At 47.6% G+C, this 25,758-nt stretch overlaps 2 protein-coding genes across 4 annotated transcripts; one reads left to right on the forward strand and one right to left on the reverse strand.

Moving 5' to 3' along the window:
* Nucleotides 1–1,242: 1,242 nt before the first annotated feature.
* On the reverse strand, nt 1,243–10,729 carry COPS3 (COP9 signalosome subunit 3). The gene is made up of 12 exons (XM_077274307.1): nt 10,565–10,729; nt 7,074–7,203; nt 6,468–6,580; nt 6,334–6,383; nt 5,786–5,878; nt 5,421–5,600; nt 5,156–5,296; nt 4,891–5,064; nt 4,383–4,469; nt 3,990–4,103; nt 3,560–3,640; nt 1,243–1,578 (listed from the first exon to the last, which is right to left on the reverse strand). The coding sequence occupies exons 1-12, from the start codon at nt 10,617–10,619 to the stop codon at nt 1,525–1,527; spliced, it is 1,272 nt and encodes a 423-aa protein (XP_077130422.1). The 5' UTR covers nt 10,620–10,729; the 3' UTR covers nt 1,243–1,524.
* On the forward strand, nt 10,695–25,502 carry NT5M (5',3'-nucleotidase, mitochondrial). Of its 3 annotated transcripts, XR_013217987.1 has the most exons (7): nt 18,485–18,612; nt 18,975–19,465; nt 19,587–19,687; nt 20,470–20,530; nt 21,844–21,958; nt 22,333–23,565; nt 23,657–25,502. XR_013217987.1 is itself a non-coding variant. In XM_077274309.1 (6 exons), exons 2-6 carry the CDS (start codon nt 19,148–19,150, stop codon nt 22,476–22,478), a joined length of 741 nt encoding a protein of 246 aa, XP_077130424.1. In that variant the 5' UTR covers nt 10,695–10,832; nt 18,975–19,147; the 3' UTR covers nt 22,479–23,033. The 3 variants fall into 3 exon arrangements, 2 of the variants coding, with proteins under 2 accessions (XP_077130424.1, XP_077130423.1); XM_077274309.1 differs by lacking the exons at nt 18,485–18,612; nt 23,657–25,502 and adding an exon at nt 10,695–10,832 and having other exon boundaries at nt 22,333–23,033; XM_077274308.1 differs by having other exon boundaries at nt 18,470–18,612; nt 22,333–25,502.
* Nucleotides 25,503–25,758: the final 256 nt, after the last annotated feature.

Below are 25,758 nucleotides of genomic sequence, written 5' to 3' on the forward strand. Positions count from 1 at the left end.
CTGCGCGATCCTGCCTCAATGTGACAGCTGGAAATGAAGGCAGACAACCCGGTGCACTGTCTCTTTAAGAAACAGCTCAGGCTTCTGTCCATGTCTCTGTAGTCTCTCGCTCTCCTCTGTTCATCCAATGACAACAGACTATGGGATCGGGGGGAGGGAGGCAATGGATAAGAGCCGCCGTGCCGTACCGTCCCTATCGCCGCTGCTCAGACACCGGCAGCGCCCCCCGCCCCCCCCCCCCCAGTTCCAGCACTGTAAGGATTATACGTCACTCGTCTCCTTTTCTGTCGCGCTTTTGTCCACACCTACCCCACACTGCCACCGCTGCCCTTCTCTTCCAGCATTTGGCATCTATCGTATCAGTCACATTACATCCATGTCAGAAAAAAAAAAAGTTTTTTCTAAACTTGATGGAATGTGACCGCTGCAGCCAATCAGCCGACAACCTACAAACCCAAAAGATCAATGTGGAACACCAACAGCAGGACAGAGGAGCATTGGTGGAATACTATGTGTTTTGTTGAATCTTTTTTGCTACTTTAAAAATCATGGACAGCCCCTTTAATAGTAATGTCATGTGCACGGCGTACATGTGCCCCCTTCCTCTGAAAACTAAAGAGGGTCCACAGGAAACTGTGCAATCAAAACTTTTATTACAACCTCCTTGTCCCGCAGCACCGGATAGAAGATCATAAAGGGAATCTAGCACCGAGAGCAGCATGATGTAGGGGCAGAGACCCTGATTCCAGCAATGTGTCACTTACTTGGCTGCTTGCTGTAGTCTTGATAAAATCACCGTTTTTATTGAGAGGACTAGTAAACCATGTAGTCCAACCTCACCCCCACCACTGGCTGACCGCTTTCTGCCTATGCAGTGTACACAGAAATCTGCCAGTGGTGTGGGCATGGCTCTAAAAAGCTCAGACAACTGCTAGATCTGCAGCAAAGTGATTTTATCAGAACTGCAGCAAGTAGTCCAATAAGTGACATATCACAGGAATCAGGGTCTCTGTCCATAGATCATGTAGCAAAAAAACCCTACTTGATCAGATGTATTGGGCGGTTGCAAATTAATTTTGTAAAGAGTCCTCGAGAGCGCAGACTCCTGTAAAATAATGAACCTCAGGCTCCGTGAGGCAGCGACGGCCCAGGTCCAGGTGCCCCCAGTGGGCAGGACGTCACCTCGGTGCGGGATGTTGCACGGTTTCCTGACGCTCTCAGGAGTAAATGACGCTCCAGAGACAAATTCACAACAGACTTTATTATAGGTGGTCTCCGCTCCTCAGAATATAACAACGCATACAGGACTGAGAGAAGAAGGATTTTTTTTTATCATAAATATTGGTTTTCCATTTTTATTTTTTTTTTCAGTTAAATGTCCAGGCATAAAAGGTGGTGGCCGCTCTCCCAGTTTATCGAAGACTTTGTTTTGCAGTCCAACTTGGAAAAAAAAAAAAAAAGGTTTTGCATTGCTGACGCTCCACATTCTGGAGTTGGGGGGTGCAGGATTGTCCCCTCGTCCCTTCAAGAATAGCTCGATGGCTTGTTCCCTGAGTCGTCGTCCTGAGAGCCCATGCTCTGCAAACAACAAGAGGTCGGGTCAGGCACAGGAGGGAAATTCTGTATATGGCAGCTGGCAGCACATTGGAACAAACCCTCAGACCCCCGAAAATCTGGTACTGATGACCTAAGTCCTGAAAAAACTGTGTGTGTGTGTACCCAAGTATGAAAAATATGGCTTTATGGAAGAACATGATTGCTAAATAAAATAAAAACAATGTTATGGGGTTTTTTTTTTATATATATATATATATATCCATGATTGTTAATCATTTATTTATTTATTTTTTTCAAAGCCCTTTTCCATTTTCATTTTTATGCTCGCATGACCTATAAATATATATATTACAAAATGGGATAGAATGTGTTCTATACATATATATATATATGTACATAAATTCCTTTTCTAACATCAGGTATGTGTTTATTTTTTATCCTTTCACTTTGCACCCCCTTTTTTTACCCACATATACTGTCTATTTATTCATTCCCTTCATCGCTGTATTGGTACATGAAGGCCACGTTCACACGTTCAGTATTCGGTCAGTATTTTACATCAGTATTTGTAGCCAAAACCAGGAGAGGAACAATCAGAGGAAAAGTAGAATAGAGACAGGTCACCTTGTCTGTATTTTTTGCCCACTCCAGGGTTTGGATACAAATGCTGACTGTGTGACCGTGGCCTTACATCCATGCTTCCGACAGTTGGAACGCATATTTTCCCCTTGGCGCTTACATTCTCTTCCGGTTTTTATGTCTCGCACACACGCAATATTTTCCCCGGCGACCGCTGTATGACGTGCGGCTGATGCCGCGCACATGTTGGCGTTTAGTGAATGCTTTGTACGTGCACTTACTATATGACCCGACCTGCCTGACATTTCACTACGTCTGGTAGCGACACACGCTGGGTTAAGGCGCCATTATGTGAATTGATGCCTCTTGGTCAGTCTTGATCATTACCCATTAGGTTGGTGTCTCTCTAGGACGAGTCCTATTCTCCATTAAGATCTACTTATACATTGTCCTCCTGACATCCGTCTCTGCTGTATTCACGTGGTCCTGTTTTTAGTGGCATTTTATTCATGCAGCCATTATCTGCTCCTTTGCCCTTTATATGGCGATATTTGTCGTCATTCGCTATTCTCCTTGTACATTACCTTTCATACCGGATTGGTGATAATACCATTATATTGTTACCCTTTGGATTCAGTATTTTGTGTGATTTACCCTCATTATTTTAGAAATCACTGCATTCAACATTTCGAGTTATTATTCAGTCTCTATCTGTAGCAGTGACTCATTATTTATTATTATTTTTTCTTTCCTGTTTCTATAGGATTTATTACCCTGGACTACTTTCATATTGAACATCCATTGTATTCTTGATAGGCGAGGTATTTATTCATACATATAACAATATATCTGGATATAGTTCTCTTTTCCCTGCCTGTTGTCACTTTGTGTTTTTATTTTATTTGTTTAGCTCTTTTTTTCCTCCAATAAAGCCATTTTTTTATTATTTTTCATGCTTGGGTGTGCAGATTCTTTGCTTACCTGACTAACCTTCTTTTGTATTGTAGCCCCCTTATTTCTACCTACAAAACACAGAGCTCTGTTTTTGGTGCCCATTAGTCTTTCCTTTGAGAAGATGTACGCAGTGTACGGAGCTCAGTCCGCTGTGTAATGTCCGCTCTGCAGAACACATCTACGACCAGGATCAGCGCAACAATATCCGAGAATGGACACTACACTTCGTCCTGCGTTGCGGGGTCCCGGCTCTGTACTCTGCTTACTTCTGGCCGCCGCAAGAGCTGCAAACTGATCACCCCCATCTGATATTGATGACCGTTCCTAAGGCTATGTCATCAATACACAAGTCCTAGACTTCCCCTTTAAGCCTCCTCCTATACTGTCAATCTGTAAAAGGTTACTGATACTACTACTACACAATGTGTCAGGCCATGCTAGGAGTTGTAGTTTCTCCACCGATTATTACCTTCTGAACAAACTGTGGGTTCACTGTGATTTCTTGATCCATTGCTTTTAATCGATCGTCAAGGTCTATACAGCGCAGCATCTGGAGATGAGAAACAAAGAGGATATATTGCTCCGCTGGGGGTCACAACACACAACCAAATGCTAATATATTAGAGAAAAGTGGAAACACACTAGTGACAAGTCGTAGCTATGTAATACAAAGTCAAATTCTTCCATCAGAGGCCAGGGATGGATGCTATACAGTAGCATCCGTCGCCCATAGGTACCCGCTGTGGTCTGCAGCACTTTCCTATATAGTGTAATAAATGAGGACTCGCCAAGAGGACGCCTTTCTGCTGTATGGGGGTCTGTAGAAATGTTCACCTGTATATATTCAGCCAAACTCTCCCACTCCTCCCCAATAAAGTAGGAGACACCCCGCTACTTACCTCCTGATCAATATTGTGAAGCATAGCAGGATTGTTGTATTTCTCGGGATTATCGTGAAAACACACCATGCCGTCCTTCTGATTAATACTTGCAAAAATTTCCCCATCTTCTATCTGGAAGTGGGGGGATAAAAGAGAAAAGATTAAAAAGAGACTGAATAATCAGAAAGATGCATTAATGGGATTCTTCATCTGCCGGCCATATTTAAATCCCTGCACATGGTGGAAGTCGCCGCTGCCCATCTCGCCCTATAGGAGGGTCAGTCCGCTTACTCTGTCGTGATCTTAGACGGTCACTTCGATCAGCTGTAAGAGGGATTTATCAGTGGCCTGGGAGACCTCTGCATTAGTCGGTGATCTGACAGCGGACGTCACGTTCTGAGAATTTCTTACCATGTACAGAACATATTTTTCAGCCTCTTGAGCACCGGATAATTGAACTCGGCTGGCCATGTCTTGTAATGAAAGTGTAAGGAAGGTCTGGAAGAAAGATGGGAACAGCAGCTTTACAAACGAGCCATAGATTACAGCAAAGGTCTGGTACATGTAATACAATCGTACGCCGTATAAGAGAACTTGGATGCTTTCATCTAGAAATGGCGCCACTATTGAACTTTGGTCATTTGTGGTATTGCAATTCAGCAAGTGAGTGTCGCTGGATTGTAATGCTGCAACATAGTGCTGGACTGGAGGAAAGCAGTAGTTAGGTGCACAGAAAAAAAAAGTGTAGCATTAGGGCATGTTCACACATTGGTTTTGGTGCAGTGGTGCCAGGAAAATCGCCAAGTGTGAACACACCCTTACCACAACTTACAACGGCCTCCGTGTTTATCTATAAAGACAAAGGACGTACCAGATGTGCGGTCACCAGCGGCGGCCCCTCCGTATCCCCCCCACTTACTTTGGTAAGCCTCTGTATATTCTTTTTGTACAGAGAGGACAGACATTGTTTCACCAGCCCCATGTTATTGTCCCTGGTAAAGGTCTCGCCATGTTTGTTCACCAGGTTCCTCAGCTCGGACGGGTTGTTGGTTGCGTAGACCTGGGCCAGCTCGTGGTACGCATTGCTAAGAGGCTGCAAAAAATAAAAAATCAAAGATGGCGAAAGCTGCAAATGATCCGGACGTCATAAGGCAAACAGTGCAGTGTGTAATGCAGCCGCCCACCTTGATAAATCTCCCGACGATCTGTGAGGTATATTTAGGCAGCTGTTGGACTTTTCCTAGGAGAATCAAGGAAACTAGGATATACTTCTTATAGGATTCCAACATGATGTGACTGACGGCCATGGCCGGCGTCGTGATCGCCTGCGAAGTGAGAAGAGCGAAGCCACAAGTTATCCACGTGCAGAGGTACATCCTGTGGAGGAGACGGGCACAGAAGGTGAATCCCCCCATTGTTACACCATCACCGCCCACGTGGCTTCCCTACCTGCTCATAGAAGTAAAGTGCCCTCTCTAAGTTCTTCAGGCCAGTGTAGATCATCCCCCCGTAGTAATAGTAGCACAGGAAGGGTCTGGCGTCGTACGCGCCGTTCTCTTTACATATGTCCATCATGTCTACGTCTAAGTAAGCCAGCGCCGGCTTAAAACATTTCGCTAATAAGCAGAGCTGTGAGAAGAAGAGAAAGGCAGTCAGTGCACAGAACATGCCCGAAAAAACAAGGCCACTTATATTTCGGCTGCACCATCTCCTGGAGTCGGAGGTAGTCTGAATCTACCTCCCACATGCTTTACACTGCAGCTCTGCTTGCTTCTGTGTTTGAGCCCGATGCGTCTGGACAGCGGTGTAATTACCTGGCAGAGATCTGCGTGAATTGAGGTCAGCTGATTTGTATTCATTTGCATCTTGTCTATGGCTTGTCTGAGAACGCAGATCCCTCGTAAAGGCTGGAAGGTGCGAGAAGGACAAAAATGAGTCAATGCAACCCGGCATGAATAGCAATCTAGTAGTAATCTCTCCTTGAAAGGAGATCTTTCTTTATTTCTGGAGCTGAATCCACGTACGTAAAGGCATCATATAAAAGTAATAATATAATACATGGGGGGGTGGCAGATCTAAAAGGGGGCACCAGAGTTATGGGGACCCCTTAAAGGGCTTGTCCAGTCTTACCAGTTTGTGCTAGAACTGATAGGATCAGTAGGGGTCTGACCTCGGGGATCACCACCGATCCTGAAAATAAATGGTCGCTCTGCTGCCTTTCCGTGGTCTCTTCATTCTCAGGATCAGACCCCCAAATCAATCGACATTTTGTCATGACCTCGGCTTGCAGTCAGTGACTACTAAGCCTAGTCCCCAAGATTCTTACAGCGGAGGGTTTGCTGCAATGTATCCAGACACTCACCTGCTTTCTCTCCACAAGTGCATTTGTTAACTGATGGCAAAGACCAGCGACTGTAAAGAAGAATAAAAAAAATGGAGAATCAGGGTCTGCCGCATCCGGGGGTCCGGCCCTCGCCTGTACAGAATGATACTTACATGTGTCTGTGGCGTATCTAATGTGCTCCCCATTACAGGTGCTGATGAAGAGCTGGACTTGGGAAAACAAGGTCTCAAAATCAGGAATACTGGGCATGGAAAACTTCACGAACCTGCGGAAGAGAGATCAACGGCGCCGTCAGAGCAGCAAGAAAAGCCACGGACATTGTCAAGAGCCTGAAAAATGTTCACAGTGAGGGTGAATAAAGCGGTATTGCACACGTATGATCACGGTCGCACATGCTCAGTACCGCTCCATTCACATAGGAGACTTTGGGAGCCACATACTTAGTGGGGGGTCGAGGCATCCAAATCTCCGACAATCAAATCTATCATCATCATCATCTTCCTACTCAGTGGATGCTTTAAATGTTCTTTAAGAGCAACCTCTTTAACGTCGAAACAGAAATCCAGCCATCTGCAGGGGGCACTAGAGAGCCAGTCCTATCCCTCGTGGCATAGAGATAATTTGCATACCTGCTACCCGAGGAGCTTTGCCTGACCTGCAGGTCTCTCTACGACAGCACCACAAGGAGAAGCAGCTGCCGATAGAAATACAAGGCAATCGCAGCTCATCATTTCCAAAAAATGAAAACCTATACTTACAGAACAGCAAGGACCCCCAAAGAATGCTCCTGGACATCGAGGGCCCCCAGCACTGTGTCTAGGTGGGAGAGATTCTTCGCCAGCAGCTCGCCGCTCTTATTGATGAGCTCACACAGCTGAGTCATTTGTCCTGAAATACAGAACAGAGGAGAACATCTAACATGTACAATAAACCGTGCTAGAGAGGGGGAACTGAGCATCACCCGACAGCCGCCTGTGTATGAGGGAGAGAGGGGGAACTGTGCATCACCCGACAGCCGCCTGTGTATGAGGGAGAGGGGGAACTGTGCATCACCCGACAGCCGCCTGTGTATGAGGGAGAGAGGGGGAACTGTGCATCATCTGACAGATGCCTGTGTATATCAGGGGAACTATGCATCACCCGACAGCCGCCTGTGTATGAGGGAGAGAGGGGGAACTGTGCATCATCCGACACCCGCCTGTGTATGAGCAAGAGGGGGAACTGTGCATCACCCGACACCCGCCTGTGTATGAGCAAGAGGGAGAACTGTGCATCACCCGACAGCCGCCTGTGTATGAGGGAGAGGGGAGGAACTGTGCATCATCCGACAGCCGCCTGTGTATGAGGGAGAGGGGGAACTGTGCATCATCCGACAGCCGCCTGTGTATGAGGGAGAGGGGAGGAACTGTGCATCATCCGACAGCCGCCTGTGTATGAGGGAGAGGGGGAACTATGCATCACCCGACAGCCGCCTGTGTATGAGGGAGAGGGGGAACTGTGCATCACCCGACAGCCGCCTGTGTATGAGGGAGAGGGGGAACTGTGCATCACCCGACAGCCGCCTGTGTATGAGGGAGAGGAGGAACTGTGCATTATCCGACACCCGCCTGTGTATGAGCAAGAGGGGGAACTGTGCATCACCCGACAGCCGCCTGTGTATGAGGGAGAGGAGGAACTGTGCATCACCTGACAGCCGCCTGTGTATGAGGGAGAGAAGGGGAACTGTGCATCATCCGACACCCGCCTGTGTATGAGCAAGAGGGGGAACTGTGCATCACCCGACAGCCGCCTGTGTATGAGGGAGAGGAGGAACTGTGCATCACCTGACAGCCGCCTGTGTATGAGGGAGAGGGGGAACTGTGCATCACCCGACAGCCGCCTGTGTATGAGGGAGAGGGGGAACTGTGCATCACCCGACAGCCGCCTGTGTATGAGGGAGAGGGGGAACTGTGCATCACCCGACAGCCGCCTGTGTATGAGGGAGAGGGGAGGAACTGTGCATCACCCGACAGCCGCCTGTGTATGAGGGAGAGGGGGAACTGTGCATCACCTGACAGCCGCCTGTGTATGAGGGTGAAGGGGAGAACTGTGCATCACCCGACAGCCGCCTGTGTATGAGGGAGAGAGGGGGAACTGTGCATCACCTGACAGCCGCCTGTGTATGAGCGAGAGGGGAACTGTGCATCACCCTACAGCCGCCTGTGTATGAGGGAGAGAGGGGGAACTGTGCATCACCTGACAGCCGCCTGTGTATGAGGGAGAGAGGGGGAACTGTGCATCATCCGACAGCCGCCTGTGTATGAGGGAGAGGGGGAACTGTGCATCACCTGACAGCCGCCTGTGTATGAGGGAGAAGGGGAGAACTGTGCATCATCCGACAGCCGCCTGTGTATGAGGGAGAGAGGGGGAACTGTGCATCACCCGACAGCCACCTGTGTATGAGCGAGAGGGGAACTGTGCATCACCTGACAGCCGCCTGTGTATGAGGGAGAGGAGGAACTGTGCATCACCTGACAGCCGCCTGTGTATGAGGGAGAGGAGGAACTGTGCATCACCTGACAGCCGCCTGTGTATGAGGGAGAGGGGGAACTGTGCATCACCTGACAGCCGCCTGTGTATGAGGGAGAGGGGGAACTGTGCATCACCTGACAGACGCCTGTGTATGAGGGAGAGGGGGAACTGTGCATCACCTGACAGACGCCTGTGTATGAGGGAGAGGAGGAACAGTCCATCACCTGACAGCTGCCTGTGTATGAGGGAGAGGGGGGAACTGTGCATCACCTGACAGCCGCCTGTGTATGAGGGAGAGGGAACTGTGCATCACCTGACAGCCGCCTGTGTATGAGGGAGAGGGGGAACTGTGCATCACCTGACAGCCGCCTGTGTATGAGGGAGAGGAGGAACTGTCCATCACCTGACAGCCGCCTGTGTATGAGGGAGAGGGGGGAACTGTGCATCACCTGACAGACGCCTGTGTATGAGGGAGAGGGGGAACTGTGCATCACCCGACAGCCGCCTGTGTATGAGGGAGAGGGGGAACTGTGCATCACCTGACAGCCGCCTGTGTATGAGGGAGAGGGGGAACTGTGCATCACCTGACAGCCGCCTGTGTATGAGGGAGAGGGGGAACTGTGCATCACCTGACAGCCGCCTGTGTATGAGGGAGAGGGGGAACTGTGCATCACCTGACAGCCGCCTGTGTATGAGGGAGAGGGGGAACTGTGCATCACCTGACAGCCGCCTGTGTATGAGGGAGAGGAAGGGGGGGGAACTGTGCATCACCTGACAGCTGCCTGTGTATGAGGGAGAGGGGGGAACTGTGCATCACCTGACAGCCGCCTGTGTATGAGGGAGAGGGGGAACTGTGCATCACCTGACAGCCGCCTGTGTATGAGGGAGAGGGGGAACTGTGCATCACCTGACAGCCGCCTGTGTATGAGGGAGAGAGGGGGAACTGTCCATCACCTGACAGCCGCCTGTGTATGAGGGAGAGGGGGAACTGTGCATCACCTGACAGCCGCCTGTGTATGAGGGAGAGGAAGGGGGGGGGAACTGTGCATCCAGCCCACTGATCCGGTACTAATGACTTATCCTATGGATAGTACATCAATATTAAAGCACTGAACATCCCCTTGAAGGTAACAGAAGATTGCACAGCCTGGATGCAATTGTAACAAAGCCTCAGCAGTCACGGCATTGCCCTTAGTTCTCGACAGGCATTGAGCCTCTAGATGGAATCATCTGTGTTCTTATTCACTGGCAGCAAATCTACGGTGAAAGGGCCAATCAGCTTTAAGCTCTTATTCTTCTATTTAAACGCTGATCTGATTAGCTGCTGTGGGAAGCTAGAGGCGTATTCACTCACAGCAACCAATCAGTTCAGTGCTTTTATTCTAGGAATACCAGCTAGAAGCTGATTGGTTGCTATGGGCATGAAGAACTGTATTCATTCATAGCAACCAGCTGTTATTCTTAGGATTATGAAAACACTGATCTGATTGGTTACTACAGGTCGAGGTGCGTAAAGCAACCAATCAGCTTTTAGTTTTCAATCTCCTGAGAATGAAAGCACTGATCTGATTGGATGCTACGGGTGCACGCTCTTTCACGTCTGACAATGAGAGCGCTATTCTGATTGGTTGACACGAGTGACTACACTTTCCTCTGCCCTAGCTTTTGGTTTCTCTCCCACTCTCCCTCCGGCCTGCGCCCTGCCCCTCACCCGCACACACCTCCCCGGCCTCCTCACCTTGAGAGGACAGCTGCCTGACGCTGTTAACGAACTGCTCCAGAGCGGACGCCATAGTACGGGGAAGTCTCCCGCCTCCCTCCGCGGAGGAGAGCCGGTGCCGGGGAGACGAGAGGGCAGGAGCGCAGGCCGAGCTCACTCTCACCGCGCCGAAATCTCGCGAGAGTACTCCCCGAAACACGCGCCTAGTAGCGCTGCGTCTCGCGAGGACGGCGTGACTGGAGGGTGACGTCACTGGCGGAACTCTCGCGATAACAGACAGCGGCAGGTTAGTGACGGGCCTGAGCTGCGCTGACTGCTGGGGACTACAATTCCCAGCATGCCATGACACTGGGAGGGGTGATATCACCGCAGGGGGCGCAAGGCTTCACAAACCGTCACATTTATGGCATTCTTCACTCTTTATGTCACCTTAAAGGGGTGGTCCACCTGCAGGGACGTCATATGTGGAGAAATGCATGGAATTGATGCTAGAAGCCATGTTTGTTAGTGGCAGTAATGATGTTGCCCCTTCTGTGTGTCGCCAGCTGCAGCTGTCAGTATTTGTAGTCAAAACCAGGAGTGTGTGATAAATGCAGCAGTGGTGCATATGTTTGTATTATACTTTTCCTCTATTTGTTTCACTCCTGGTTTTGGCTACAAATACTGATGGAAAATACTGACCAAATATTATTATTATTATTATTCATTTTTATAGCTCCATTTATTCCATGGCGCTTTACATGTGAAGTACGGGGCAAATATAGACAAACACATTAAACATGAGCAAAAACAAGGCACACGGGTACATAAGGAGGCTCACAGTCTGCAGGGGATGGGTGATGATACACTAGGAGAGGGTAGAGCTGGTCATGCAGCGGTTCAGTAGGTTGAGGATCACTGCAGGCTGTAGGCTTGTCGGAAGAGGTGGGTCTTCAGGTTCTTTTTGAAAGTTTCTATGGTAGGCGAGAGTCTGATGTGTTGGGGTAGAGGGTTCCAGAGTAGGGGGGAAGCACGGGAGAAGTCTTGTATGCGATTGTGGGAAGAGGAGATAAGAGGAGAGTAGACAAGGAGATCTTGTGAGGATCGGAGGTTGCGTGTAGGTAAGTACCGGGAGATCATGTCACAGATGTATGGAGGAGACAGGTTGTGGATGGCTTTGTATGTCATGGTTAGGCTTTTGTACTGGAGTCTCTGGGCAATGGGGAGCCAGTGAAGGGATTGACAGAGGGGAGAGGCCGGGGAATAGCGGGGGGACAGGTGGATTAGTCGGGCAGCAGAGTGTAGGATGGATTGGAGTGGTGCCAGAGTGCTAGAGGGGAGTCCAGAGAGTAGGAGGTTGCAGTAGTCGAATACTGATACCAAATACTGCTAGTGTGACGGCAGCCTCAGAGTAGGAGCTCCAGTGTCATTAAATCCACCTGGTTGGAGCTTATTATTATTACTTATATAGCACCATTGATTCCATGGTGCTGTACATGAGAAGGGGTTACATAAAAGTTACAGATATCACTTACAGTAAACAAACTAAAAATGACAGACTGATACAGAGGGGCGAGGACCCTGCCCTTGCGGGCTTACATTCTACAGGATTATGGGGAAGGAGACAGTAGGTTGGGGCTTATGCTGCTGCACCATAAAAAGGCATCTACAGTAGAAAAATACTTAGGTGGTCATAATCAAACATGTATTGCCAGTCACTAAGAAGTTAGTGGTCAACATTTCTGGCACCCCTGAATATATAACACCATGTAAGATAACTTTTGATGTAAAATGTTAAGTGAAACCCTTGGAGAAGCCAGTTTTATTTTGGTTTCTTGTTCATAATGGCAAAAACGAAAGAGCTTTCTGCTCAGACCAGAAATTCTATTAATTATAAGCACAAGCAGCCCAAATGCTATTATCACCAAGCACAAGCAGTCTAAATGCTATTATCACCAAGCACAAGCAGTCTAAATTCAATTATCACCAAGCACAAGCAGTCTAAATTCTATTATCACCAAGCACAAGCAGTCTAAATTCAATTATCACCAAGCACAAGCAGTCTAAATTCAATTATCACCAAGCACAAGCAGTCTAAATTCTATTATCACCAAGCACAAGCAGTCTAAATTCTATTATCACCAAGCACAAGCAGTCTAAATTCAATTATCACCAAGCACAAGCAGTCTAAATTCTATTATCACCAAGCACAAGCAGTCTAAATTCTATTATCACCAAGCACAAGCAGTCTAAATTCTATTATCACCAAGCACAAGCAGTCTAAATTCTATTATCACCAAGCACAAGCAGTCTAAAGAGTACAAGAATCCAAAGACCTTGACATTGCAGCTCTACATGTTGCTCTACATAGAACAGTTAAGAGCCTGACAGGAGCTGATGGGAAAACTGTGAGAGAACTCTACAAAAGTTGGTTTGAAATGTGGGTGTTATACAATTGTCTCATCTGGGCCTAGGCCTCTTAATGCGCAGTTGGACACCCTGGGTACGTGTGTCCACCCTGACTTGCGGCATCGGGAATCCACCTCACCAGGTGAGTCTATCAGTGGAAAAGATACCAAGTACAGCATCCAAAAAAACTCAGGTTGAGCTGGAAATATCTGTGTCATCCAGCACTAAAGAAAACGGCTTTATAGGTGAGGGTCAAAGAAGAAATCACTGGTTAAAGGGCCACTGTCACCCCCTCCAGCCGTTATAAACTAAAAGAGCCACCTTGTGCAGCAGTAATGCTGCAGTCTAACAAGGTGGCTCTTTTAGTTTTTGCTTCTGTTATTCCCTCAATAAAGCGTTTTATAATTTTCCCTAAATACCTGTCTTTGTACCTGGAGGCAGGTCTGAAGCCTCCTCTGTGAAGCGCCCAACTGCCGTCACTCATCTCTTCTGGGGCGATGGTCGCCGCGCCCCTGCGTGCTGTTCTTCTTAAATCCGGCGCCTGCGCTGTGCGTGCCTGCCTGGGGCCTGCGCAGTGTTCATTGGCCGTCATAGCTCAGATGCCGGGTGCCTAACTGCACCTGCGCGGGCAGTGCGGCCACCCTGTTACTGAATCCCTGCCCCGCACTGTGTTATGCATTATGCACAGTGCGGGCTGGGATTCCTGGGCAGATTCCTGCACAGACCGACACTGGAAGGCGGGGAACCTGGGGGAGCGTCTGACAAGCACAGTGCGCATGCCCAGAAATATGTTCTGTGGAGAGATGCAATCAAACTAGCCCTCGGTGGCAATGCATAAAATGTACTAAAGCCTAGTGAGAAACTGCCCCCTACCGATAGGACACGTGGTGGAGCATGCTATAGAGAAAACTGTTCCCCCACCATCAGGAAAATGGCAGATGCACCTATGGAAAGTGCCCCCTACCTACAGGTCAGATGGTGGAGGATCCTGTAGAGGAAAGTGCCCCCTACCTACAGGACACATGGTGGAGGATCCTATAGAAGAAAGTGCCCCCTACCTACAGGACACATGGTGGAGGATCCTATAGAAGAAAGTGCCCCCTACCTACAGGACACGTGGTGGAGGATCCTATAGAGGAAAGTTCCCCCTACCTACAGGACACATAGTGGAGGATCCTATAGAGGAAAGTGCCTCCTACCTACAGGACACATGGTGGAGGATCCTATAGAGAAAAGTGCCTCCTACCTACAGGACACATGGTGGAGGATCCTATAGAGAAAAGTGCCCCCTACCTACAGGACACATGGAGGATCCTATAGAAGAAAGTGCCCCCTACCTACAGTTCACATGGTGGAGGATCCTATAGAGGAAAGTGCCTCCTACCTACAGGACATATGGAGGATCCTATAGAGGAAAGTGCCTCCTACCTATAGGACACATGGTGGAGGATCCTATAGAGAAAAGTGCCTCCTACCTACAGGACACGTGGAGGATCCTATAGAGAAAAGTGCCCCCTACCTACAGGACACATGGAGGAGGATCCTATAGAGAAAAGTGCCTCGTACCTACAGGACACTTGGAGGAGGGTACTTTAGAGAATAGTGCCCCCTACCTACAGGACGCATGGTGGAGGATCCTATAGAGGGAAGTGCCCCCTACCTACAGGACACATGGTGGAGGATCCTATAGAGGAAAGTGCCTCCTACCTACAGGACACATGGTGGAGGATCCTATAGAGAAAAGTGCCTCCTACCTACAGGACACTTGGAGGAGGATACTTTAGAGAATAGTGCCCCCTACCTACAGGACGCATGGTGGAGGATCCTATAGAGGGAAGTGCCCCCTACCTACAGGACACATGGTGGAGGATCCTATAGAGGAAAGTGCCTCCTACCTACAGGACACATGGTGGAGGATCCTATAGAGAAAAGTGCCTCATACCTACAGGACACTTGGAGGAGGATACTTTAGAGAATAGTGCCCCCTACCTACAGGACGCATGGTGGAGGATCCTATAGAGGGAAGTGCCCCCTACCTACAGGACACATAGTGGAGGATCCTATAGAGAATAGTGCCCCCTACCTACAGGACACATGGTGGAGGATCCTATAGAGGGAAGTGCCCCCTACCTACAGGACACATGGTGGAGGATCCTATAGAGAATAGTGCCTCCTACCTACAGGACACATAGTGGAGGATCCTATAGAGAATAGTGCCCCCTACCTACAGGACACATGGTGGAGGATCCTATAGAGGGAAGTGCCCCCTACCTACAGGACACATGGTGGAGGATCCTATAGAGAATAGTGCCTCCTACCTACAGGACACATAGTGGAGGATCCTATAGAGAATAGTGCCCCCTACCTACAGGACACATGGTGGAGGATCCTATAGAGGAAAGTGCCTCCTACCTATAGGACACATGGTGGAGGATCCTATAGAGGAAAGTGCCTCCTACCTACAGGACGCATGGTGGAGGATCCTATAGAGAAAAGTGCCTCCTACCTACAGGACACATGGTGGAGGATCCTATAGAGAAAAGTGCCTCGTACATACAGGACACTTGGAGGAGGATACTTTAGAGAATAGTGCCCCCTACCTACAGGACACATGGTGGAGGATCCTATAGAGAATAGTGCCTCCTACCTACAGGACACATAGTGGAGGATCCTGTAGAGAATAGTGCCCCCTACCTACAGGACACATGGTGGAGGATCCTATAGAGGGAAGTGCCCCCTACCTACAGGACACATGGTGGAGGATCCTATAGAGAATAGTGCCCCCTACCTACAGGACACATGGTGGAGGACCCTATAGAGGGAACTGCCCCCTACCTACAAGACACATGGTGGAGGATCCTATAGAGGAAAGTGCCTCCTACCTACAGGACACGTATTAGAGGATCCTATAGAAAATAGTGCCTCCTACCTACAGGACACATGGTGGAGGATCCTATAGAGAATAGTGCCTCCTACCTACAGGACACATGGTGGAGGATCCTATAGAGAAAAGTGCCTCGTACCTACAGGACACTTGGAGGAGGATACTTTAGAGAATAGTGCCCCCTACCTACAGGACACATGGTGGAGGATCCTATAGAGAATAGTGCCTCCTACCTACAGGACACATGGTGGAGGATCCTATAGAGGGAAGTGCCCCCTACCTACAGGACACATGGTGGAGGATCCTATAGAGAATAGTGCCCCCTACCTACAGGACACATGGTGGAGGACCCTATAGAGGGAACTGCCCCCTACCTACAGGACACATGGTGGAGGATCCTATAGAGGAAAGTGCCCCCTACCTACAAGACACATGGTGGAGGATCCTATAGAGGAAAGTGCCTCCTACCTACAGGACACGTATTAGAGGATCCTATAGAGAATAGTGCCCCCTACCTACAGGACGCATGGTGGAGGATCCTATAGAGAATAGTGCCTCCTACCTACAGGACACATGGTGGAGGATCCTATAGAGAAAAGTGCCTCGTACCTACAGGACACTTGGAGGAGGATACTTTAGAGAATAGTGCCCCCTACCTACAGGACACATGGTGGAGGATCCTATAGAGAATAGTGCCTCCTACCTACAGGACACATAGTGGAGGATCCTGTAGAGAATAGTGCCCCCTACCTACAGGGCACATGGAGGAGGATCCTATAGAGAATAGTGCCTCCTACCTACAGGACACATAGTGGAGGATCCTGTAGAGAATAGTGCCTCCTACCTACAGGACACATGGTGGAGGATCCTATAGAGGGAAGTGCCCCCTACCTATAGGACACATGGTGGAGGATCCTATAGAGGAAAGTGCCTCCTACCTACAGGACACATGGTGGAGGATCCTATAGAGAATAGTGCCCCCTACCTACAGGACACATGGTGGAGGATCCTATAGAGAATAGTGCCCCCTACCTACAGGACACATGGTGGAGGATACTTTAGAGAATAGTGCCCCCTACCTACAGGACACATGGTGGAGGATCCTATAGAGGGAAGTGCCCCCTACCTACAGGACACATGGTGGAGGATCCTATAGAGAATAGTGCCCCCTACCTACAGGACACATGGTGGAGGACCCTATAGAGGGAACTGCCCCCTACCTACAGGACACATGGTGGAGGATCCTATAGAGGAAAGTGCCTCCTACCTACAGGACACGTATTAGAGGATCCTATAGAGAATAGTGCCCCCTACCTACAGGACACATGGTGGAGGATCCTATAGAGAATAGTGCCTCCTACCTACAGGACACATGGTGGAGGATCCTATAGAGAATAGTGCCCCCTACCTACAGGACACATGGTGGAGGATCCTATAGAGAATAGTGCCCCCTACCTACAGGACACATGGTGGAGGACCCTGTAGAGGGAACTGCCCCCTACCTACAGGACACATGGTGGAGGATCCTATAGAGGAAAGTGCCCCCTACCTACAGGACACATGGTGGAGGATCCTATAGAGAAAAGTGCCTCCTACCTACAGGACACATGGTGGAGGATCCTATAGAGAATAGTGCCCCCTACCTACAGGACACATGGTGGAGGATCCTATAGAGAATAGTGCCCCCTACCTACAGGACACATGGTGGAGGATACTTTAGAGAATAGTGCCCCCTACCTACAGGACACATGGTGGAGGATCCTATAGAGGGAAGTGCCCCCTACCTACAGGACACATGGTGGAGGATCCTATAGAGAATAGTGCCCCCTACCTACAGGACACATGGTGGAGGACCCTATAGAGGGAACTGCCCCCTACCTACAGGACACATGGTGGAGGATCCTATAGAGGAAAGTGCCTCCTACCTACAGGACACGTATTAGAGGATCCTATAGAGAATAGTGCCCCCTACCTACAGGACACATGGTGGAGGATCCTATAGAGAATAGTGCCTCCTACCTACAGGACACATGGTGGAGGATCCTATAGAGAATAGTGCCCCCTACCTACAGGACACATGGTGGAGGATCCTATAGAGAATAGTGCCCCCTACCTACAGGACACATGGTGGAGGACCCTGTAGAGGGAACTGCCCCCTACCTACAGGACACATGGTGGAGGATCCTATAGAGGAAAGTGCCCCCTACCTACAGGACACAGATCCTATAGAGGAAATATACACAGTTGATCCATATCCTCTTATTCCTGACATTGAGGGGTCAGTAATGTTCACCACCATTGTATCATTTTTAGTACAATTTTTCAAGAGCGGCACTTATTATAAATGAAACTATCATCTATCTTTATTATCTATCATCTATCTATTATCTGTCATCTATCTATTTATCTATCTATCATCTATTATCCATCTATCATCTATTATCTATCTATTATCTGTCATCTATCTATCTATCTATTATCTATCATCTATCTATCTATTATCTATCATCTATCTATCATCTATCTATCTATCTATCTATCTATCTATCTATCTATCTATCTATCTATCTATCCTCTTGCTGTCTGGATACAATACAGACTTGCAGGAGTTAATATGTTGCCACATTCCCTCCCCTGGAGAGTTGCTATGCAGAGCAGAAACACAAGCAGAAGGCTCCTGTCTCTTTAAATAGAAGAGGCCGCCAGCTCTTACAGGGCAGCCGGACAGGCACTGGCACTCTGGCAGGAAGGATGAGAGTCTGCAGAAGCCTGTGCAGTGCAGAGCCCACCCTGGGTATGTAGGTCGGAGGGGGGCAGTGCATGCAGAGATCCAGAGGTCGGAGGGGTGGGGGGTGCAGGTAGTGATCCAGAGCCCCCCCCTCGTGTGTGTAGGGGGGGCTGGTGTGTGGGGGGGTCCGTGTTATGCATGTAGAGGTCGGGGGGCCCGGTGCATGTAGAGGCTGGGGGGCCGGTGCAGGCGGTGACTGTGAGCATTACATAACATGATGCAGCAGACATTTCTGCATGCTCAGGACATTGCTGCGGTCGCAGTGATGCCGGCTCCGCTCCGTCGCTCACACCCTGCAGTGACATTGCTGTTGCATTCACGATGACTCGCACTACAAGTGACATATACGATCTGTGATTTCCCTACAGACTGCTGCAGCTGAATCAACCAGACTTGGCAGCAAGAAGAAGAAGAGGAGGATCTCCACAAGGGACCGGAGTGGTGACCCCGGCTGGGGCGATACACACATGCGTATCGTTAGGCATCCACGGAGAGCCTCCTCACATCTCACCCTCCTACACAGGCGCGGATCTGATACTCCATGAATACAAGCGCCGTGTCGGTGGACCCCGTACAATGCACAACTAGTTCTCCCTGCGCCATGTCCCTACCCAGGCTGCTCCTCGGGGGCGGAGCTCTCACCGCAGGGCTCCACAACTGCAGGTCCTGTTCTTCCTCTGTAAGTTCTGCCAGGCGTCTTAGGGTGCTGGTGGACATGGATGGAGTGCTGGCGGACTTCGAGGGCGGCTTCTTGAAGAAGTACAGAGCTCAGTACCCCAAGGAGCCTTACATTGATCTGAATAACCGCAGAGGATTCTGGGTATCGGAGCAGTACGAGAATCTGAAGCCTGGACTCAGTGTAAGTTACGGGGGGGAGCTCCCAGTTTTTGGATATTTTCCACCTGTTTTTCAGAAAGAGGGCCTTGTTTGGATATTTTTTGCATATTTTTTTATTCCCCAGTGTATTTCTTTTTCTCCAGGAGAAAGCTATAAGTATCTGGGAAGCAAAGAATTTCTTCTTGGATCTGGATCCGATTGATGGCGCCGTGGAGGCCTTCAAAGAAATGTCCAACTTACCCAAGTGAGTGTTTAATTGCTGAGTCTTCACCAATGCATCTGTGGGAAACCATCAGGATGCAGGAAAGCTGGGTGACACCACTGCTCCAGCTACCAGCGAGCAATATGGCTGCCAAAATAAAGTTTTACCTAATCGGGCCCATCAGACCTTCAAGAGTCTGAAGACCCTTTAAGAGCAGGAATTGGTTGTCGCTAGAGTTATGGCAAACTATTTGCACCACCCGGTCCATTGACCACGTCAGTAATCAGTGGCAGATGAGCGGGAGACCTGACGGCGTCCGTGACTCTTCTTCTAATTAGCCGGCTTGGCGTGATGTCACTCCTGGCACCAGACCAGCTAATCAGAAGAACTGCAGATGCCGTCCGGTAAAAGGGGGTCCTCGGGGCTCCGATCCTGCGGCCACAGATTACTGATGTGGATGATGGACCCACCTGCAAGGAAAAAAAGTATGAAAACGAGCATTGAGTGAAGGAGAGTTTGGCGTAGATGAAATCTAATGTTTCACCAGTTCACACCCAGAAACACGGAATCCGACCGAGTGTGTAAGAATAAGCCGCAAAATGCCGATCTGTGTGTAATGTCACCCGTCAGCTAATTCATAGGGCGTGCAGGGACTTGTCGCTCCGCACCGGCTGTGCCCAGAGAGAATGGTCGCCTGGTCGGTCTCCAAGGCAACGAGCTGTAAACAAAACAGAAATGTTAATATCTGAAGAACGGACAATGCATGTACATACCTAACACCGTACAGACATGATGTAGTAACTGTGGGTTTTATTTCCCTCCAGCACTGATGTCTTCATCTGCACCAGCCCCATAAAGCGATTCAAGTTCTGTCCGTATGAGAAGGTATCAGAGAATACAAGCTTTACACTTGTTATATGGTGTATTAGAGGGGAACGTTGTATCCATCTCATGATCAGTCACAGGGTCTTATATACCACCATAATCCACAATATTGGTCACAATATCAAATTAATGAAATATACAAGTGATGAAATGTACAAGAATATAACTACTATAACACTGCCCCTATGCACTAAACTATAACTACTATGATACCGCTCCTATGTACAAGAATATAACTACTATAATACTGCTCCCTATGTGCAAGAATATAACTACTATAATACTGCTCCTATGTACAAGAATATAACTACTATAATACTGCTCCTATGTACAAGAATATAACTACTATAATACTGCCCATATGTACAAGAATATAACTACTATAATACTGCTCCTATGTACAAGAATATAACTACTATAATACTGCCCCCTATGTACAAGAATATAACTACTATAATACTGCCCCTATGTACAAGAATATAACTACTATAATACTGACCCCTATGTACAAGAATATAACTACTATAATACTGACCCCTATGTACAAGAATATAACTACTATAATACTGCTCCTATGTACAAGAATATAACTACTATAATACTGCTCCTATATACAAGAATATAACTACTATAATACTGCTCCTATGTACAAGAATATAACTACTATAATACTGCCCCTATGTACAAGAATATAACTACTATAATACTGCCCCCTATGTACAAGAATATAACTACTATAATACTGCTCCTATGTACAAGAATATAACTACTATAATACTGTCCTCTATGTACAAGAATATAACTACTATAATACTGCCCCTATGTACAAGAATATAACTACTATAATACTGCTCCTATGTACAAGAATATAACTACTATAATACTGCTCCTATGTACAAGAATATAACTACTATAATACTGCCCCCTATGTACAAGAATATAACTACTATAATACTGCTCCTATGTACAAGAATATAACTACTATAATACTGCTCCTATGTACAAGAATATAACTACTATAATACTGCTCCTATGTACAAGAATATAACTACTATAATACTGCTCCTATGTACAAGAATATAACTACTATAATACTGCTCCCTATGTACAAGAATATAACTACTATAATACTGCCCCTATGTACAAGAATATAACTACTATAATACTGCTCCTATGTACAAGAATATAACTGCTATAATACTGCCCCTATGTACAAGAATATAACTACTATAATACTGCCCCTATGTACATGAAGATAACTGCTATAATACTGCCATATGGAGACATGCTGTTGTACTTTCTCTCTCGCACAGTACGCTTGGGTGGAGAAACATTTTGGACATGAGTTTTTGGAGCAGATTATTCTGACCAGGGACAAGACTGTGGTTTCTGCTGATCTGCTGATCGATGACAGGCCTGATATTATGGGTAACATTCACCACTGATTATTATTGGGGGTCTTACGGGTAGAGAACATGAGACAATAGAATTGTGTTAAAGGGATTTTCTTGTGAACACAGCCCCTTTTCTGGGAATATGGACATCGTAGAGGGGTCCCGTACTCGATTCGGATCTTCAGGACGCAGCCATTACATTTCATGGTCGGCCGTTCATTAGCCCACCAAACGTAACATTTCAGAGAGGCCAGGGTCTGTGTTTTTCATTGAAGCCTGGGTGACCGCATGACTAAAGGAAAGCTCCAGAGTTAATAAAAATGGCTGCAAACTAAGAGCAGCCCTGGCTGACATCAGAAGAAAACAGCACACAGTGATAGAACAATTTTCCTTTTTTTTGCTCTGCAGGGGCGGAACCAAACCCCAGCTGGGAACACATCCTGTTCACCGCCTGCCACAACCGCCATTTATTAGTGACATCACCGAACCGGAGGCTTCAGTCCTGGAGAAATGATTGGAAAGGGTTACTGGACAGCAAGCGACAGTCCAGCTAATCAATAAATGCGAGGAAACCTGCCGATCAGACCTAAGTAATCAAATCTGAGCAATCCTCCAATGCTCCTCCCCCTTTTGAAAAGTGCTGGAGGTCTCTGATTGGTTCAGACTTTACTAGCGCACGCGGTTACACCATACATTCGCAAGAACTGAAACACACGGCGGCGCAGCAAGCGATCGCTACCGTCATGTCAGGTGCTGCACGCAATGCAGGCCGCCGTGCTGCGCACCAGCCACAGGCACCTTAACAAGTCTTTAGATGCTGCTCACGTCGCTGGGACACTTCAGGTAATAGAAGTAAAAATGGCTGCCTCCAGGTGACCCAGAAAAAAGGGTGGGACATAAGCAGCACTCCGCCTTAAAGGGGCATTCTACTTTTAGAGACGAGACATGTTAGCGCAACGCTCCTTCAGATATGTCCCTCTGAATAACTAGTATAGGAAACACGCGGCTTTGCTGTCCACTGGAAAGCCCCTTTCACCACTTCTAGTCTTGCCATACCGTTAAAGGGGCAGGATGGCATTTTATTATATTTAATTTTAAACCACTGAAACATTTATTTATGCTTTTTTTATTACTGTTGCCAGTTTTAGGGTAGAGCCAGACATCGTCAAGGAATTTTCTGGGTACAACTGATCACACTGTGCTATGCCAGTACAGTGTGCTATGCCAGTACGGTGTGTTATTCGAGTATGGTGTGCTATGCCAGTACGGTGTGCTATGCCAGTGCAGTGTGCTATGCCAGTACAGTGTGCAATGCCAGTACGGTGTGTTATTCCAGTATGGTGTGCTATTCCAGTACGGTGTGCTATGCCAGTACAGTGTGCTATGCCAGTACGGTGTGTTATTCGAGTATGGTGTGCTATGCCAGTACGGTGTGCTATGCCAGTGCAGTGTGCTATGCCAGTACAGTGTGCTATGCCAGTACAGTGTGTTATTCCAGTACGGTGTGCCATGCCAGTACGGTGTGCTATGACAGTACGGTGTGTTATTCCAGTACGGTGTGCTATGCTAGTACAGTGTGCTATGCTAGTACAGTGTGCTATGCCAGTACAGTGTGCTATGCCAGTACAGTGTGCTATGCCAGTACGGTGTGTTATTCGAGTATGGTGTGCTATGCCAGTACAGTGTGCTATTCCAGTACGGTGTGCTATGCCAGTGCGGTGTGCTATGCCAGTACAGTGTGGTATGCCAGTACAGTGTGCTATGCCAGTACGGTGTGCTATGCCAGTACGGTGTGCCATGCCAGTACGGTGTGCTGTGCCATTGCAGTGTGGTATGCCAGTACAGTGTGCTATGCCAGTGCAGTGTGCTATGCCAGTGCAGTGTGGTATGCCAGTACAGTGTGCTATGCCATTGCAGTGTGGTATGCCAGTACAGTGTGCTATGCCAGTGCAGTGTGCTATGCCAGTGCAGTGTGGTATGCCAGTACAGTGTGCTATGCCAGTGCAGTGTGCTATGCCAGTGCGGTGTGCTATGCCAGTGCAGTGTGGTATGCCAGTACAGTGTGCTATGCCAGTGCAGTGTGCTATGCCAGTGCGGTGTGCTATGCCAGTACGGTGTGCTATGCCAGTGCGGTGTGCTATGCCAGTACAGTGTGCTATGCCAGTGCAGTGTGCTATGCCAGTGCAGTGTGGTATGCCAGTACGGTGTGCCATGCCAGTACGGCGTGCCGTGCCAGTACGGTGTGCCATGCCAGTGCGGTGTGCTATGCCAGTACAGGGTCCGAGGGGGCGGAGCCTGACACAGGGTAAATATGCTAATATATGGGCTTATTTATTGTTTATGGGGGTCAATAACACTAATTCTCAAGAAACTTTTTACTTGATTTAGTTTTTAGCGTGAATTGTATTTTTTTCTTTAGAGTCTTTACAGGGTCATTATCACTTTACCTTCATTAAAAAAATTAACATAAAGAAAATACAAAAATTATATATTTATATAATAGCGGTATAGAGTGCTGTTTATGTCCCACATTGTATGTTGGAAACAGTGTCATGATTAAACTTTCTTTAAAGGGAATGTGTCAGTAGGAAAATTACTGATTGTCTAAATCCAGTTACTTTTTTTCCCAATTTTCCCATATTACTATTTATATAAAAATTGTATTTTTTTTAAATATCAGTAATATGAAAATTGTAGAAAAATATATATTTATATTTAATGTAAAAACCTGATTTACAAAAGTCCTGCCACTTGCCATGAATATATTATTTTCTTACCTGGTGTAAATGCCGCTGTTCTCCTGAATCCAGCGATGTTTTTATTTTCTTCCTGAGCCTCTCCGTTCCTGAGATATCGTCTCCTTTTCTCCGGATATAAATCTAGTCTTGTTAGGCAATGGGGTGTGGTCTTCAAAAACACACCCACAGAAGACTTGATGACCATGCCCACTTGGCTAACAAGAGTAGAGTTATTTGCAGGGAAGAAGAGGCCATATCTCAGGAACGGAGAGGCACAGGAAAAAAAGAAAAACATCACCGGATTCAGGAGAACAGCGGCATTTGCACCAGGCAAAAATAAATGACATATTGATGGCAAGTGACAGATCTTCTTTAAACAATTGATAATTTTCTGATGACACTTTCCCTTTAAGTCCTGGAAGCTGAGATGTCAGGAGTTATTTGCAGGCATTACTGTGTACAAACAGCTCCTCGTATCTCAGCTTTCTTATGGGACACCAGGGGCGGCACATTGGGGTGAATCGGGTTAGGCGCAAGATGTTTGTTATTTTTTACTTTATCTACAAAATGAAGAACTGTGACGTAACGACGGGTGAACGGGACGCGGTATTATCTGTAGCATTCTGTATGTATGGTAGCATCACATTTACACTGTGTTGTGAAGGGTCCTGGCTCACTGCGACCGGAGCCCCCTCCATTCTCTGTAGCCTCATAGGATCGTTCTCTGTGTTGGAGTAATATAAAAATGTCATTATAAGAAATAATATATCATATCTGCACTGTAAAGAGAATATCTGTGACAAACCGCTGTACTGTAAAATATATATTATTTGGTGCTCACTGATGGTGTTATATTATATTGTATGTACCACAAGATGCCCAGGTTATACCAGCTGTACATATATAATTATATACAGGAGACGCCCAGGTTATACCAGCTGTACATATATAATTATATACAGGAGATGCCCAGGTTATACCAGCTGTACATATATAATTATATACAGGAGACGCCCAGGTTATACCAGCTGTACATATATAATTATATACAGGAGATGCCCAGGTTATACCAGCTGTACATATATAATTATATACA

Source organism: Ranitomeya variabilis, chromosome 7, assembly GCF_051348905.1.
Source record: "Ranitomeya variabilis isolate aRanVar5 chromosome 7, aRanVar5.hap1, whole genome shotgun sequence".
NCBI lineage: Eukaryota > Metazoa > Chordata > Amphibia > Anura > Dendrobatidae > Ranitomeya > Ranitomeya variabilis.